Raw genomic sequence first — 17,029 nt, forward strand, 5'->3', positions numbered from 1 at the left:
CTGGGCAGGCCTCACCTCCTGTCTGGCCACCCAGAGCAGTTTCCCCAGAGGCTGAGGGGCCGGGCTTTCCCTCCTCCAGGCTTGTCCTGGGCCTTGAGGGGGACTGGCCTCAGCGAGGGGCAGGGGCAACACCAAGTCTGGCCCTTGGTTGGGGTGAGCAGGACCCCTGGCTTGGGCCCCAATGTCTGCAGCCCCGGAAGAGGGCGCCTGCTTCCCCACGGCCTGTGATGCTGCCAGGGCGACTTGGAGCCCCGCCTCCCGCCCCGGGGGCCCTGGCCCGCAGGCTGGGAGACCCCAGACCCAAGGATCTGGGCTGTGCCCTCAGTGCTCCCCTCCCTTTGGCCACAGAGTTTCAGGACGAAGACTCCAGGTGGCCTACGCCCCGCTGACACGCGAGGCCCCCTGAGGCCTCCTTGTGGGCGGGGCTCCTCACCTGAAGACAGTGCTCAGAAGGCGCTCCCTTCGGCACGTGCGCCCACACAGGCTCCGCCTCGGGAAGGTGAAGGCAGGCGGGGCCTTCCCTCCGGTTGCTCGGCAGCAGGGAGAAAACCAGGAAGCCAGGACGAAGGCCACTTCCTGCACCCTTCCATGGGCGCCCTGTGAGGCCTTGGAGACCCCTCCTTGGGGTCCTGGCACCCAGGGCAGGGGGGCGTGCCTCCCAGGGGCTCCGGGGAAGCTCTCTGTGCCAGCCAATGCCTTGCCCTTCTGGGACTCCCTTTCCTGCGCCCCCAGCCTAGGAAAAATAGCCAGGGCCTCGGGGTCCCACATATAGCCTGCGGGGCCCATCTCCACCTGCGCCTGCTCTCTGACCCTTCTTCCCTGGGGGAGCGGGGCCTCCTGGGAGTCCGTTGTAAAGGAGGATGGCCCTGCGCGGAGCACTCCATGGGGTCTCCCTGGACCCGGGCATCGCCAGCCTTCCTTCAGACTCCCCCAACCCTCAGGGGTGCCCAGGCTGGGCTCGGGGTCACAGAAGAGAGGCTTCGGGGGCTCTCGGATTGTGAAGAAAGGAGCCCCCACTCTGAGAAACGCACAGACTGCAGCCTGGCCTAGCGCTCCCCGAGACTAGAGGGGTGACTGAAGGAGGGACTCTGCGCCTGAGCCGGGGGTCAAAGTGAACCCCTTCTGGGCACCTGGGGCTGGAGTCTGACCTCACTTGGCACCCCAACCACCCCCGACGGGGCCTAGCTCAGCGGCCCCGGGAAGGCCTCAGAACCTCAGAGCTCGCGTCCCAGCGCGGAAGGGGTTCCAGGACCTGCCGGTCCATGCCTGGGCGCCAGGCCCCAGGGCTGAGGTCGGAGCCCCAGCCACCGGAGAGGGGCAGGGACGCCCCGCGGGGAGCCCCTTGCGGGCGGGTCTGGAGCCGCAGGCGGAGCATGGATGTCGCCGCCCCGCCCCCGCCCCCGCGCCGCGTCGCCCAGGTTCTAACCTGCCGCTCAGGTTCCTCCTGGCGGCTCCGCCCCCGTCCAGCCAGGCCCAGCCCCGCTGTGCGTCCTCCTGCCTGCGGAGCTGGGCGCAGACAGACAAGGGGACAGACAAGCGGCCGTGGGGACCCGGCGCCAGGAGCAGCAGGTGAGCGCCCCGCGGGGTCCCGGCCTGGGTCAGGCGCCTTCGGCGGGGGAGACTCGAAAGGCGTGCACACCGACGGCGGGCGGCCCGGACCTCAACTCAGGAGGCGGTGCCATGCGGGGCTCAGCCCGGGTCTGCGGTCGGATCTGCCGGGCCGGGCCGCAGGGAGAGGCATTGGTTGGGGGTCGAGGGGCTGCGCTGGGCTCATGGCCAGGAGCCCATCCCGCTGCGACCCGACCGGCCCCGTCCAGTCCCGGGCGGCGCTGGGGCGCGGGGACATTTTTAAGCCACAGCGCCGGGACATTTTTAAGCCAGGGCACTGAGTCAGCCAGCCGGCCTCATGCCAGCCCTTGGGCTCGGTGCGGGGAGCCCGGTCCACCAGTGAACAGAGTTCTTCCGGTTCTGGAAGACCCCACTGCCGTTCCCGGACAGGCCTCCACCGGGGAAGACTGTTGAGATTGGCCGGGGCTCCCTGTGGGTCAGACAGCAGGAGGCATTTCCTGGGTGTCGGGGGGGTGGGGATCCAGGGCCAGGGAACCTCGGGCCAGGGTCAGACTCCCGGTCACGGTCAGGGTGTGGGAGTTTCAGGGAGGAGGCGGCTGGGGGCGGGGCAGAGCAGGGGGGGGCCATGCAGAGGCCATGGGCACCCAGCCTCTGGCTCTCAGTCAGGCCCCCTCCCTGGGCCAGGGTGGTGGAGGCATCCCTGTGCCTGGGGCTGTGCCTGGTGGCAGCGGAGGGGGCTAGGCAGGGCTCTTCACGACTGTCTGTGCTCCCACCCCAGGCCTAGTCGCTGGGGCAGGGCCCAGCTGGTGGCACCTCCCCTGCCCTGACTCTGTACACACACACACACTCACTCTCTCTCTCTCTCTCTCTCTCTCTACCCGGGCCCTGCCCAGGCCTCTCCTGGTCCCTGCCTAGTGCCCCGCCTGGATGGCTCAGAGCTGCTGCCGGCCCTGCCGCTTCAGCCTGCTGGCTCCTGCCTCCTTAGTGCACCCTGAGCATCTGCAGCCCCCAACCCTCCTTTCCAGGCTTACCCCTCCCCACCCCGGAGGGCAGGCCCCTTCCTCACCCGAAGCTCCCAGGCCTGGGCAAACCTGAGCCTAAGAGGGTCTCCCCGTTTCAGAGCCCCACCTGGCTCCCCTGGGCCTTAGGCTGACTCCTCCCCAAGGTCACTGGGCTACAGGGCTGGAGTTTGAACCTGGAGCCTGTCCTTCCGCCCTCCCTGCCCTGCTGGGGCCTCCACCCCTCTACTCTGTTACCAGTGTGCCGTTCGCACCCGGAAAATGACTGCCATAAACAGAAGTGCAGCCTGGGCTGGCCCCTGGGGTCGCATGGCACCCGCGCCCCCGCCCCCTGAAGAAGCCCTCCCCCCATAGGACCCCACCTGCTCCCTGAAGCAGATGCAGTGCCTACGCCCACCTCCCCGCTGGTCCTAACGCCCCCACCTGGCCCCTGGAGCTGCAGGCCACTGGGGCCCAGCCTGGGCTCCCAAGGGGAGGGGCCCATCCTGGCCTGTGTGTGCCTGTGTGCCTGCAGGCCTACATTTCACCCAGGTGCGTGTCCCTGGACACACGTGCCCAGCGCCCTTGGCTCAGCCCGCCAGGAATCCCATTAAGCAAATATTCGGGCTCACCCACTGAGGTCACGGGCATTCCGGGCATTCTTGGGCGATGGGCAGAGGAATCTGGCCAAGTCCCTCCCCGACCCCTCCCAGGAGAGGCAGGTGGGAGGCAGTGGCCTGAGGCCCCCGGGGCGGCCTTCCTGTAGGAAGGACCTAGTCAAACCAGAACATCCTGGGCCACACCCTGCCCTGGACACCAGCGCCCCTGGTGTGTGGCCACGACTCTGGCAGACCCCTGAGAGCCCCAAACATGGAGACTTCTCTCCAGTGACCTTTAACAGGAGGACGACGTGGGCACAGACACCCCCACTGGGCACGGACCACTGGGAACCAGGCTCTGCCCATGCCCCGGGGGGTCCTCCTCTTGACTTTCTCTAGGGTCCCCTGGTCTGGCCCCGTCCCGTCTCAGGGCTCTCACAACGCCATTCCCTCTGCAGAAAGGCGCTCCCACCCCAACTCCCCTCCAAGGCCCCCAGGACCCTTTGCAGAGCCCCACCCCAGACGGCCTCTGGGGGTGGGACCCCTCTGCTGGCCCATCCTGGGGTGTCCATGTGGAGGACCAAGGGTCTGGGGTGCGGCAGGGCTGTGGTGGCGGCCCGCCGGGACATGGGGCAGAGACAGGTGGTCCCAGGAATCTGGACAGCCGGTCAGGGCCCCAGCCCCAGGGCCGGGGAGCAGCAGGGAGGAGGCCCAGCCCCGGGAGGTATCAGTGCTGCTCTCCATCTACTCAGGTGTGAGCCAGGCACGCGGCCCTGGACTCGGGCCACACTGAGGTCCGCCCTCCGCTGCCACTGAGGACGCCATGAGCCAGTCAGGGTCTCTGAGCTGCTGCCCTGGCCCTGCCAAGTGAGTCCCCACCCACCCAGCTCGCCCCTCACTCAGCAACCACCGGCAGCCCCGGGAGGTGTAGCTGGCCCCACCCTTACTGGTCCCCTCCCCACAGCGGCAGCCTAGGCCGGTCTGACACCATGGCCAAGATGAGTGCCAAGGACCTGTTCGGTGAGTGAGGTTTGAGGAGGGAGGGTCTGCCTCCCCCCACCCCCGTTCTGTAATGCTCTGCTGGGCTCCCACTAAGGGGGGGGTGCAGGGTGGCCCCAGGCACCCAGAGGCGGCTCGGGGGCCCCGGTCCTCCAGGCCCCAGCCCCCTCCCCCATGGCGGTAAGGGGAGAGGCCTTTACTAATAATTCAGGGCCATCGATATTGATTCAGCCAAGCTCCTCGCTGCAACCCGATCGGATGGGCACTGAGCGCCAGGTGTCAGCTCCAGGAAGGCCACCCCCCCAGCTGGCCCCTCCCCCAGGTGCACCCTAGTTCTGCCCCAGAGGCACCAGCTCATTTATGCCCACGGACAGGGTGCCCAGTATGGAGAGCCAGGAGCCCCAAAGAGGGCAAGGAGGTGTTAGCTGGCAGCCAGGGTGGGGAAGGCCCTGGCCCGACCCCTTCCCCTGGAAGGTGGGGTGGCCCTTTGCACCCCCACCACAACAGACCCTGACCGCAGATGCCACACCACCCGTCTGAGCAGTCCTTGGGACAGAGGGAGGTCCTCCTCCTGCCGGGACCTCAAGCCCCCCCCCCCCCGGTGGCTACAGGGGACCCACAGAGCAGAGCCCCTCAGGTCTACTCCACCGCCCTCCCTGTGGCCCAGCCCGGGGGTTCAGCCCACGTGGACCAGGGACCCTGGGGCCTGCCCTCTGGGGTGGGCGAGTGACTGGCGTGTCCCGTTCAGAACAGAGGAAGAAGTACTCCAACTCCAACGTCATCATGCACGAGACCTCCCAGTACCACGTCCAGGTGAGGCCGCGCCCGGGGTGGGGCACCCCATCCTGCCCAGCGCCCACCCTTGCTGCTCCTGGGCCCCTGGTTGGGGACACCGAGGCCCTGGGAGAAGTGGGCCACCCCGCACCTGACCTGGGCTCAGCCACCGTGGGGGCGCCCTCCAGCTCTGGGGGCTCACAGTCTGGGGGTACAGGGAGCTCTGGGTCGGTGTCAGGCAGACAAGGTGCCGATGGCCGGCGCAGCCCGGGGGCGTCTGTGCCCTGGGTCCTGTCTGGCAGCCCTCGGGTGGGAAGGCCCAGTGGGAAGGAGGGCAGCGCCCTGGCGCCAACACGAGGGGCGAGCTTGAGGGAGGAGACGGAGCAGGGACACCCTGTGTGAGCAGGTGCAGGGAAGGCTTGGGGCGAGTGGAGGCTGGTCGCTGCTCTGGGGACGGACCCTCTGCTGATGCAGGGGGTGTTCTCTGAGGTCAGTTCAAATTCACTCTCACGCCTTAGGAAACAGGCTTTTTAAGTGGCCTTCCTGTTGTGGGCAGCTTAGGTGGGAGGCCCCTGGACTGGGAAGTTGGGGGGTCTGGACCAGGAAGGCAAGTGCTTCCCTCCCCAGAGGGCCCTCCCCGCCCACAGAGGTCAGGCAAGTCACTGCTTCCTGAGCCCCAGGTTCCTCGTCTATGTGATGGATCGACAGAGACGCTGGGACTTCCTTGGGCTCTCGAACTGGGCTGTGTCGAGTGACACACCCTCCCCACCCGCCTGGGCCGGCTGGGCCGTTCTGTGCCGCAGGGCTGGTGACCACTGCTCAGTGTCCAAGGTCAGGGCATGGATGGTGGGCAGGTCAGTTTCGTCCCCGTCCTCAGGCAGCTGTGCCACATCCCCAGGGGAGGGGACTTTGCCCTCCTTGGTGAGGAACCGCCTGTGCCACCGGGCCTCCAGGCCCTGCTCCTGGACTTTGGTCCAAGCTGGCCTGTGGAAGGACCCCCCCAGGGGCACTACCCTGCCCTCCCTGTAGCCAGCGAGGCTGGGGCATCAGCAGGGTTTGCCCGCTCCTCCCAGGCGAGGAAACTGAGGCACGGAGAGAGGGTGAGAGGTGGAGGCCGGGTCACACCCAGCCTGGCAAGGAGGGATTTTCCTAAACTGACATCAGAACCACTGATGTTGAGGATGGAGAGCATGCAGTGTGGCCTCACACCGTGTGGCGGCCACCAGGAATGGAGCCCTGCAGGTCCCAGAAGGGCTCCGTGCCCGAGGCGGCCTTCCTCTGTCCCAGCCCCGCCTCGGCAGCACACTGCTCTGCTCCCGGTCACCACCACTCTGTCTTTCTGCGTGTCCCCCACAAACAGAATCATGCGACTTGTAACTGCCCTCGTTCTGCTTTGTAGACTTACTTGGAGAAAGCGGGAAGGGGGGGCAAGGCTCCTCCTCCCAGCACTGGGCTGCCGGAACGCTCCAGCGGCCCACTGCCGTCCACAGGCGCCGGCCCTGGCAGCTGGCAGCGTCCTGTCCGCACGCTGGGCGTGCAGACCAGCCAGGCCGTCTGCCAGCGTGGCCTGTGGATTCGCAAGCGTAACTCTGGCTGAACAGAAATGTTACTGTCACTGCCTGGCCCCTGGCGCTGGAGGCGTCTTCCTGCATTTTCTAGGTGCTTCATACCTAGGCTGGCACGTGTGGGTCTGTGAGTCATTTCAAAGTCACTTCGGGTGTGGTGTGGATGCCAGGCTCACTCTGGGGCAGGGGACCCGAGGCTGGTGTCCCTCGTAGGAACGCGGAGCCCTGTTGAGAGGGCGTTCCTCCCCCACTGTGGCGCTTTTGTCAGACACGGGTGGGTTGGGTCCGGACGAGCCGACTCCTGGACTCTCTGGGGGACATTGTTTGACCCGGTTTCACCGGCCTCGAAGTCGGGCGGTGTGAGTTCTCCAACTGTGTTCTTTCTCTTCAAGGTTCTCCTGCCTGTTCTCAGTTCTGCAGACCTGTGTTTGGGTTGCGGAATCAAATTGTCTAGTTCTCCCACCCCCAAAAGCCTGTTAGGGTTCCGACTGGCCCCCAGTCAGCCCCTTCACTGCGTGGGTCCCCACCGGGGACTTTCTGGGCCCGTGCGCTGACCCTAGCGCCTCTCGGATCCTGCTTGGCTTTTTTCCCTGGGGAGTTCTTGCGTAGCTTTGGTTGAAATACTCCTTAGGTATTTGGTTTTTCTGTGCTGTTATAAATGGTATTCTTTTTTTTTTCAATTTCATTTTCTGATGGTCTGGTGGTAGCCTGTAGAGAAACAATTGAATTTCTGCGCTGTGACCAAGTGTCCCGAGTCCAGGCGGAATGCCTTGATTTTTTTCCCAGGGTTCCGCTGGTGGAGTCACTGGGTGTTCTGTGTGTCCGTCCTCCATGCTCGATGTCCTCTTTCAGCCACTTTACCATTCTTGGTGGCCCTGGCCAGGACCACAGGGACACACGGAGCAGCCCCCCCCCCACCCGGCCTCGCGTCCCGGCCTGCAGGGCCGAGGGCCTGTCGCCGCCCTTCTGAACAGAGGAGCTCTGCTCTGTGCGCTGAGGCCGCTCGGCGCGGGAGGCGGTTGAGTCTCAGTAGCACCTTTTCTGAATGACAGTGATTGTGTTTTGCTTTTTGTTTTTGTTTTTCCGTTGAACCAGCCTTGCGTTTCTGGGGTAAACCTCACTTATTCGTGGTGTGTTACAGTTTTATAGTTTTTCTGTGTGGAGGTGCTAATTCGCTAACGTTTGGTTACAGGGTTTTTTTGCATTCATGTTTACTAGAGATATTGGTATATAATTTCCTGTGTTTATTGATTGGAGAAAGACAGTAAGACACACAAAACATGTGGTAACCCACGGTTATCAGCGAGGGTTCCCATTCATAGTGAACTGTGAGTAGTCACCTTTGGGGGGAGTCAAAAGTTATACTTGGATTTTTTAATGCACGGAGGCTGGCACCCCTAACCCCCACATTGTCCAGGGGTCACCTGTGCTTCCTGATTTTCCTTGTGTCTGCGTGACCCATGGGTTACTGAGAAGCATGTTGCTTCATTTGCAATAATTTGGGGTGTTCCAGTCATGTTTTTGTGAGTGGTTTCTGCTTGTACTCCACTACAGTCAGAGACCCTGTATGGTTCTACTCACTCGAAATTTACTGACTTGAGCCCTGGCCGGGGTGGGCGGGCATCCTTTGGATTGAACACCGGTCTGCAAACCAAATAAATGGTTGCTGGTTCAATTCCTGGTCAGGACACATGCCTGGGTAGTGGGCCAGGTCCCCAGTAGGGGGTGCACAAGAGGCAACCACACATGGATGCTTCTCTCCCTCTCTTTCTCCCTCCCTTCCTCTGTCTCTAAAAGTAAATACGTAAAGTCTTCAAAAACGAAAGAAAGAGAAATTCACTGACATGTTTTGGGCCCAGCCGCACGGTATTTTTTGGCTTGGTGATTCTGTGTTTGGCCGACAGCGTGTGTTTCCGCGCACTTCCCCATGTCACCCGCCGGCGGGCGCGTAGCCGAGTCCAGCCTGCGCTGTCCCTTGTGGGTCTGCAGGGAGCAGCCCCCACACCAGCCTCTCCCCCATGGAGGGCTCCCACAGCCCCACATCCCAGCCCACGGGGCTCGTTAGCACTGGTCCGTAGACGAGGTAGAAAATTCAGGGGCAACTTATTCCTGCAGTAACGGTCTCAGAGTTTCCACCTGCAAATCTTTCATTCGGTGAGCCCCTTTGCAACTTCCTGGAATAACGCTGCTTGAATGTATTTTCCTTCAGGCCCTCTGTGCACATCTTTTGCCGGTTTTGTTATTGAGATGATAATCTTCTACTTACTTAGTTATGCATTTACGTTGGTGCCCTTCATTATTATACTTCACGCAGGAGAGCTCGGAACAAAGCGGGAGCCACCGCTGTGCGTGTCGGCCTCTGGATGTATTAAGACAATGAGCCGTCACCGCCTCTGTTTACCTGCGCCTTTTTACTTTTCATATGGTGTTCTGTCGCGGAAGAAATAGTTACATTTTCATTAAGTCAAATGTATTGGCTTTTGCCCCTGAGCACCTGGACTGTCTTCCTTGCTTTCGAGCCACACACCCCCCGCCCCCCGCACCCCGCCCCTGCCCCAAGCCCTTTCTAGGGCTCTCCGAGATCACCGGCACTTCCTTGCATTGCGTTCAGGGAGCCTGCCCTACAGCTGGGCGCTGACGCCCGAGTCTGTTAGTGCGGCCTGGTTTCCCGAGTGTGGCCCGACTCTCGGGCAGCCAGGCTGGGAGAGCCAGGGTGGGGAGAGGTGCGCTGGGCTGGTCAAGGGTCCCCAGGGCTGCGGCCAGAAAGCTCACTCGTTCCCTGCATACGCACCAAGGGCCTCCTGTGTGCGGGCACGGTCCTGGCCCTGGGGACCCAGCAGCCCAAATCCCTGCCCTCACGCAGAGAGCACAAAGGACGTCACACACAGATGAGGTTGGCTCACAATAAATAAAACATGAGGCAGGTCAGGAGTATGGTGAGGCGGCAGAGCCATGCTGTAGATGGGAGGGCGCTGTCTGGGGGGGGGGAGAGGGAGGGGGAGGGACAGCCAATGCGGAGGCCCTGCGGTGAGCCTGCCAGGAGGCCAGAGGCGGGATGGGTGGGGATCACAGGGCAGGAGAGACGCCCTGGGGGGTCGTTCTGCCCCTTCTGCCCCTTCTGCCCCTGGGACCTGGGCCCTGGCACAAGCAGCCCAGGGTGACCCCCGCCCCCGGCACCCCCAGCACCTGGCCACATTCATCATGGACAAGAGCGAGGCCATCGTCTCGGTGGATGACGCCATCCGGAAGCTGGTGCAGCTGAGCTCCAAGGAGAAGATCTGGACGCAGGAGATGCTGCTGCAGGTCAATGACAAGTCGCTGCGGCTGCTGGACATGGAGTCCCAGGTGGGGCAGCAGCAGGGGCGAAGAAGGCCCCAGGGCCTCTGGGCAGGGGCAGGACAAGGGTGCAGGGCAGGCCAGTAGGGCGGGCGGCCCAGAGTCCAGGGAGCCAGGCACCCTGGGCCCACCTGCCTCTGTGGAGCCTGGACACTGGCTGCACCAGCTGGGCCTGGCTGGGCGAGGGGGTCGTGTGCAGGAGCTGTGGCCTCTGCCCCGTGCGGTCCGTGTCTGTGTCCACACCTGGACCACGTCCCCTCTCTGTACCTGTGTCCGCGGCAGAGTCCCTGTGCTGGGTCACCCCCTGCCCGCGGCTGGTCCAGCCCACGTCTTAGCGCCCCTGCACCCCCACATGGCCCTGCAGGAGGAGCTTGAGAACTTCCCGCTGCCCACCGTGCGGCACAGCCAGACGGTGCTGAACCAGCTGCGCTACCCCTCCGTGCTGCTGCTCGTGTGCCAGGACTCGGAGCAGAACAAGCCCGACATCCACTTTTTCCACTGCGACGAGGTGGAGGTGAGCGGCACAGCCGTGAGCAGGGGCGTCGGGCTGCGCGGGGGCGGGGCGAGCCAGCTTGACGCCCGTCCCCGCAGGCAGAGCTGGTGCACGAGGACATCGAGAGCGCGTTGGCCGACTGCCGCCTGGGGAAGAAGATGCGGCCCCAGACTTTGAAGTGGGTGTGGGATTGGGAGGGGAGCGGGCAGGGGCCGCCCCCAGGAGGGCACAGCCGCTGAGCACCCTCGTCCCCACTGCAGGGGCCACCAGGAGAAGCTCCGGCAGCGGCAGACGGTGCTGCCTCCCCGCCAGGACCCCGCCCCCGTGCCCTTCCACCACTACGCCCAGGATGCTTCTCCCCCCAAGAACCGCGTGAGCCAGCCAGGTGGGCCGAGGGCGCAGGGCTGAAAGCTGATGCTGTCCCCTGGGGGGCTCAGTCAGCAGCAGCTCTGCCTCCCCCCACCCCCACCCCCTTCCCCTATCCAGGCTTCTACCGTCAGGAGTCGGAGGATGAGGAGCCTCCACGGGCCGTATTGGCTCAGAAAATAGAGAAGGAGACGGTGGGTCTCAGCCTGATAGTGCCCCCCCCCACGGGCTGCACCCGCCCCTCCCCCGGGCCAGGGGCCAAGGGGCATCACGTGGGTTTGCGGGGCGCCCAGCTGACCCCTGCTCTTGCTCTGACCCCAGCAAATCCTCAACTGTGCCCTGGATGACATCGAATGGTTCGTGGCGCGGCTGCAGAAGGCGGCCGAGGCTTTCAAGCAGCTGAACCAGCGCAAGAAGGGAAAGAAGAAGGGGAAGAAGGGGCCAGCAGGTGCTGGGGGGCTGGGAGAGGGCGGGGGTGGGGGGTGGGACAGGGGGCAGGACAGGACCGGAAGGGGGCGGGCTGCACCAGGTGCAGGCCGACCCACCGGTGCAGTGATAGGGCGCAGTGATGGGGCCAGCCGGGCTCACGGCCGCCGCCCCGCCCGCCCGCCCCCCTGTTGCAGAGGGGGTCCTCACGCTGCGGGCCCGGCCCCCCTCCGAGGCCGAGTTTGTGGACTGTTTCCAGAAAACCAAGCTGGCCATCAACCTGCTGGTGAGTCCGGCAGCCCTGCCCTCTGCGCCGATACTGAGGGTGGGGGCCCGGGTCCGCGTCCCCAGTCCCCCGCGGCGCGGCCCCCCACCCGATGTGTCCGCCAGTTGCTCACCAGCGCCCTCTCCGGCCCCCAGGCCAAGCTGCAGAAGCACATCCAGAACCCCAGCGCCGCGGAGCTCGTCCACTTCCTCTTCGGGCCTCTGGATCTGGTGCCTGGGGTCGGGGGTGGGGGGGGCGGGGCTGCCCGGCTGAGGGTGGGGGGAGCACGTGCCGCCGCCGAGGGGTGCAGCTGGCCTGGGGTGCTGCGGGGTGGGGCGGGGCGGGGGCAGGGGTAGGACCCGCTCTGAACCGTCTCATGCCCCAGATCGTCAGCACCTGTGGTGGCCCAGACATCGCGCGCTCCGTCTTCAGCCCCCTGCTCTCCCGAGAAGCCGTGAGCTTCCTGCGGGGCCACCTAGTTCCCAAGGAGATGGGGCTGTGGGACTCGCTGGGGGAGACCTGGACACGTCCTCGGTACAGCTTCGGGCAAGGAGGGCTGGGGTTTCTGGGTGGGGCCGGCTCTGGCTCACCCTGAATCTCCCACCTCAGCGCCGAGTGGCCTCGGGAGCCGCAGGTGACACTGTATGTGCCCAAGTTCCACAGCGGCTGGGAGCCGCCCCTGGACGTGCTGCAGGAGGCCCCGTGGGAGGTGGAGGGGCCGGCCTCCGCCCCTGGTGACGAGGTCAGATGCCCACCCTTGCCTCCTCAGTCCCCCTCCACCCGCCCCACCCGCCCTGCCTGCCACCTGCCCCCGCCCCACACCTAGCCCAGGTGTCCCGGTCCCCACAGCAGACTCCGGCCAGCCGGTCATCCTTTCGAAACTCCCCGAAGCACAGCCTCGTACCTGAGCCCACAGCCCCTGGAGACGTCCTCCCCCCGGTCAGCTCCACACATGCTCCCAGGTGAGCCCCACCCCTGAACTCACCACCCTCATGTAGCTTCTCTGAGTGCACCTGTGCGTCCTGGAGCTGTGGCCAGAAAGTGACCGAGCACTGACGAAGCCGCTGAGCTCGAGGGGTTCACCGGCCCCTGTCCCCATGCTGGAGTGGATTTAGGCCCGACCTGGGAGCCAGACGGGGAGACAGTGGGTCTGGGCCACAATGGGCTCCCCCCACGCCTGCCCCACACCTCACTCAGGACCACGTCCTGCAGCCCCAGGGCGTGTGCTCACCCCTCACTTGGGGTCAGCCCGGGGAGCAGGCCACCCTGCCACACCCCAGGACTCAGCTGCAGGAGGGGAGGGTCCCAAAGCCGGGTTTTCACAAGGGCCCCTGTAAGGAGAATTTTCCTCTGATGTGGCTGGCCCCCTCTGGCCAGTCCAGACGGGGGGCTGGGGCAGACACCCCAGCCGCCAGGTCCGGCCAGAGGGCTGGGCTGGGTGGCAGCCACCAGCTGCTCTCGGCTGAGGTCAGGGTGCCCACAGGCAGCCCCCCCCCGGGGCTCTGGTGCACTCTCTGCTACGTCAAGGGGCCACGGCTCTGCAAATGTCCGGCCTTCCCTCCGTGGTCGGCTGTTTTCCAGGGACGGATGTGACCCCATTGTTTGGCTCTTGGGGGCTGGGCCTGGAGACCCCCAAGGTATCCTGGGTGGGTGCCAGCCTTGCTGTGCCCAACGCACTCGGTCCTGTCAGCCCCCCCTCACTGCCTGCTGCCTGCCCCCCCCCTCCATGCGGGGCCCGGACGCTCTGCGGCTGCCACAGTTTCCATTCCCCATGACAAGCTGCGGACGCGCTCTCCACTGCGACCTTGGAGAGTGGAGCAGAAGGCAGCTGAGTGCCTGGGAAGCGGCTCCCCCCAGTGGGGTCCGAGGTCCAGGAGACCCCAGTTCAGCCCCTCCTGCTCCACTCAGGGGCTACGAACCAGAACCCGCATCAGCCATGGCCAAGTATGTCAAGGTCCTCTACGACTTCACAGCCCGAAATGCCAATGAGCTGTCCGTGCTCAAGGGTGAGGTCCTGGAGGTGAGTGCCTGACTCCTGCAGGGGCCGGGGGGGGGGGGGGCAAACTCATAGCCCTGGGCCCTGGCTTGTCTGCCCCTGTTTTTCAATCTGGTTCCAGGGCCCCAGCCCCCTCCCCTAGCAGATACTGGATGAGGGGCTCCCTCCCATGGAGGCATTAGAGGGGGCAAGGACCAGGGTCCCGCCAACCCTCCAGGGGCTTGACACTCATGCCCACCCCTGGAGCCCCCGTCGGGATCCGGTGCCAATGCCAAATCTAGGCCGCCCCCTGGGGGAGGAGAGGCGAGCGAGTGAATCGGTGGACCTCTGTCTACAGCCAAGCTGGGGGCCCCTGGCTCAGGGTGCTGTAGGGATGTGGGTCCCAATCGCCAGCAGGAAGGTTACCCTGGGCCAGGGGCGCCTGGAGTGGGTGGTGATGGTTCCCATAGGGCTCGGGAGGCTCAGGGGAGAGATGCTAAAGCTGTCTCTGGGCCATCTGTGGGGGGTGGGGTGCATGCTGGTGGTCCCAGCGTCCCACACTGGTGCCGGTGGTCAGAGGGGCGGGGGTGCGCAGGGGGGTGCGCACCTGTTGACCAGGAGTGCTGCGCCCCCAGGTGCTGGAAGACAGCCACCAATGGTGGAAGCTTCGCAGCCGCAGCGGCCAGGCAGGCTACGTGCCGCACAACATCCTGGACCAGGTCCGGCCGGAGGAAGTGGGCGCGCCCCCGGAGCAGGTGATGGGGGCGCGCGGCCTTGCTGTGGGGCTCTGCCCTGTGGCGGCTGTAGCGAGTGACAGGAAAAGAGGCTGTGCTGGAGCCTGCCTGGGGGCGGGGTGGGGGCCTGGCTCCGGTCCTGGGAGGGAAAGCGGGAGGGGTTCCTCACCCTCTCCCCACTCCAGCCCCGTGGGGGCGGTGAGTGACGCTGGTGGTCCTGCTCCCTGCTCTCCCCGACCTGCAGGCTGGTCTGAAATACTGGGGTCCTGCCAGCCCAACGCACAAGCTGCCTCCGAGCTTCGCAGGAAACAAAGAGGGTGAGGGGGCGGGGCGGGGGAGGGCTGGAGCGGGGGCGGCGGGGCGGGGCGGGGCGGGGCACCCGGGCCAGCCGGCAGGGCCTGAGCCGCTGGCTCCTCAGAGCTGATCCACCACATGGACGAAGTCAATGACGAGCTCCTCAAGAAGATCAGCCACTTCAAGGCACAGCCGCAGCGGCACTTCCGCGTGGAGCGCAGCCAGCCCGTGCGCCTGCCCCTCACCTACGAGTCGGGGCCCATGGAGGTCCGCGCCTGGCTGGAAGCCAAGGCCTTCAGTGCGCGGTGAGCCGGCCGCGCGGAGGTCAGGCAGGTGGCTGCCACGCCCACACCAGGGCCCGCTTTGCTCACACCCACCTGCCCCACAGGATCGTGGACAGTCTGGGCATCCTGACCGGCGCCCAGCTCTTCTCGCTCAACAAAGACGAGCTGAAGAAGGTGTGCGGGGAGGAGGGCAGCCGCGTGTACAGCCAGCTCACCGTGCAGAAGGCGGTCCTGGAGGTGAGCCAGGGCACGCCTCCTGCACCTCCCTCCCCCCACTGCTCCACGGCCCTAGGCTGAGACCGCCCCACTCCCGTTCCTAGAAGCAGCAAGGCGGATCGGAGCTGGAGGAACTCATGAACAAGTTTCATTCCAAGAACCAGAGGAGGGTGGAAGATGACAGCTAACCTGGTCCCGCCAGCTGCGCTGCCACCTGGCAGGGGCAGAGCCTGGGGCAGCCGCCCCAGTGCATGGAGTGTTAGTTTCCCACGTGTGTGGACTTCTTGCCCTGGACACAGAGGGAATGTGGTGCCAGCTGCGGGCCCTGCCCCTGGCTGGGGGTTAGCTCACTTGCCTCATGGCACAGGGCCTGACCTCAGGCTCAGTGACGGCCCAGTCCACACTCACCTGCCTGCTCCAAGGCCCACCTCAGCCAAACTTGCCGCCTGGCCGTGCCAGCCCCTCACCCACCTGCCCACTGCGACCAGACCCAGTCTGGGCCCCCTCCCAGTGCTCCCCATGCCTCTCCCCAAGGCCATAGAACCCCTTTCCTCTGGCCTCTTCCTGGCGCTTGTGAATCTGTCCCTGTCCTGCCTCCGAGATGCTCACTTCACACCCGCCCGAACCCCCTTATCCTCACAGCCCCAGGTGCACTGTGGGCTCAAAGGGCAGCTGCCCTGGGCTCGAGGCTGACCAGGCTGGTGCCTGTTGCCCCGGTTAGTGCCCACAGCTCCCACCCCATGCACTGCCCCCCGGGGGGTGGCCTGGAGGTACCTGCTGGGCTCCCTCCGCTTTTTCAAGGAGCAAGCATGGACTGGATTCATCTAAGCACTGACCTTGGACACCCCAGCCTCCTCCCCGCCCCCCCCCCCCAGACAGAGCCCAAGGAAAGGAACTGTCTTTGACCAAGTGTCAGGCCAGCCTCGCCCTGTGAGGGACCCCAGACTCTGCAGGTCACAACCCAGGGCTGAGAGAGAGCCAAGCTCAAAGGTTGTGACATTAAACCAGTTGTCTCCTCGTGGCTGTCTGTCTGTCTCCTGGAGCTGGGGCTGGAGGTGGGCTGTGGGCCCTGCAGCCGACCTGGAGTCGCACCCTTTGTGAGGGCAGTTGGGCGGGGGCAGGTGGTGGCCAGGGTGGCAGTTGAGACCCCAAGTAAGACGGCTGACTCCGGAGCCCAGGTGGGGCAGTGGGGGGGCCCTCCCCCCCTCCCCTCCCCTCCCCTCCCCTCCCCTCCCCTCCCCACCTGTCAGAGGGGGCGTGGGCACCATCCCAGGAGGTTGGGGGTTTCGGGAAGGCCAGAAGACTGTCACCCAAGGGGGGTGGGAGTGGAGGGGTGCGGCCGAGGAGCAAGGGAGGGTTTGACTTGGAGAACTAAGCCGAGGATGGGGTGGGGGCGGGGGAAGGAAGAGGCTGCTGGGTGGCTGGACAGCGCTGACAGTCAGCTGGGCTGCCGTGGGTGCCGCAGCAGAGTGGTCCCTGGTGGTCCCTGAGGGCGCAGAGGTCCTGATGCTGCATCTACAGGCCCCAGACCACCCGGCCTGTGCCCCACCTTTGGAGGCCGCTGGCGCCCTCTGCTGGCGACTCTGTGAGCTGCCTTACCTGGCCGCCAGGGGGCACACGCTAGCATCTATGTGGTTCCCCAGTGTCTTGACCTACCCAGCTGCACAAGAGTGGACGGACCAACCCTGGTTCAGTGTATCCAAAGGGCCCAGCCTTGGGACCTCTGTCTGCTGGGCAGGGGTGTCTGAGTGAGCTCGGGTGCAGAGGGCAGGTTGGGCTCGGTGGGCTGCCCCTGGGCTGGTGGACCCGTGAGACAGGACCAGTCCCCAGGCCTGGAAAGCCCAGCATAGATGGGACAGGCCACCCTGGGCCAGGTCTGTCCAACAGGGCTCGGTCAAGGGGACTGGCGGGTGTCTGGTGCCCTCTGGGCCACAGCTGAAACCTGATCACCTCAGCCCTTCTCCCAGGCCTGCCCTTGGAGCCAGGCAGGAGCCTGCAGACAGGGAGACGGAGCCCCAGAGGAAACGGGAGCGACATCCCTCCCTCTGGACCCACAGACCCACTAGTCGGGCACCTCCAGGAGGTCACAGGTGCCCGACAAGACCACTCCACTGTCCCCACCAGGCTTAGCCCCTC

At 65.4% G+C, this 17,029-nt stretch overlaps 1 protein-coding gene across 2 annotated transcripts; it reads left to right on the plus strand.

Annotated features, from left to right (window-relative positions):
• Positions 1-1,443: 1,443 nt before the first annotated feature.
• Positions 1,444-15,914, plus strand: EPS8L2 (EPS8 signaling adaptor L2). 2 transcript variants are annotated; one of them, XM_037039171.1, is made up of 21 exons: positions 1,444-1,569; positions 3,919-4,033; positions 4,131-4,186; positions 4,914-4,978; positions 9,688-9,849; positions 10,205-10,354; positions 10,432-10,511; positions 10,594-10,718; positions 10,820-10,893; positions 11,021-11,147; positions 11,323-11,411; positions 11,546-11,620; positions 11,776-11,924; positions 12,000-12,132; positions 12,240-12,352; positions 13,299-13,410; positions 14,001-14,120; positions 14,344-14,416; positions 14,518-14,698; positions 14,782-14,914; positions 14,998-15,914. In XM_037039171.1, the coding sequence occupies exons 2-21, from the start codon at positions 3,990-3,992 to the stop codon at positions 15,079-15,081; spliced, it is 2,145 nt and encodes a 714-aa protein (XP_036895066.1). In that variant the 5' UTR covers positions 1,444-1,569; positions 3,919-3,989; the 3' UTR covers positions 15,082-15,914. The 2 variants fall into 2 exon arrangements, with proteins under 2 accessions (XP_036895066.1, XP_036895067.1); XM_037039172.1 differs by having other exon boundaries at positions 12,243-12,352.
• The last annotated feature ends 1,115 nt before the right edge of the window (positions 15,915-17,029 follow it).

The sequence above is a fragment of the Sturnira hondurensis genome, unplaced genomic scaffold (assembly GCF_014824575.4).
Source record: "Sturnira hondurensis isolate 20B ecotype Veracruz unplaced genomic scaffold, ASM1482457v3 Scaffold0025325, whole genome shotgun sequence".
NCBI classification, from domain to species: domain Eukaryota; kingdom Metazoa; phylum Chordata; class Mammalia; order Chiroptera; family Phyllostomidae; genus Sturnira; species Sturnira hondurensis.

Coding starts and splice junctions, on each gene's coding strand:
- EPS8L2 (XM_037039171.1), top strand. CDS start 3,990: ATGAGCCAGTCAGGGTCTCTGAGCTGCTGCCCTGGCCCTGCCAA. Junction 10,894..11,020: donor AGAAAATAGAGAAGGAGACG/GTGGGTCTCAGC, acceptor CTCTGACCCCAG/CAAATCCTCAACTGTGCCCT. Junction 14,121..14,343: donor TGGGCGCGCCCCCGGAGCAG/GTGATGGGGGCG, acceptor CCCGACCTGCAG/GCTGGTCTGAAATACTGGGG.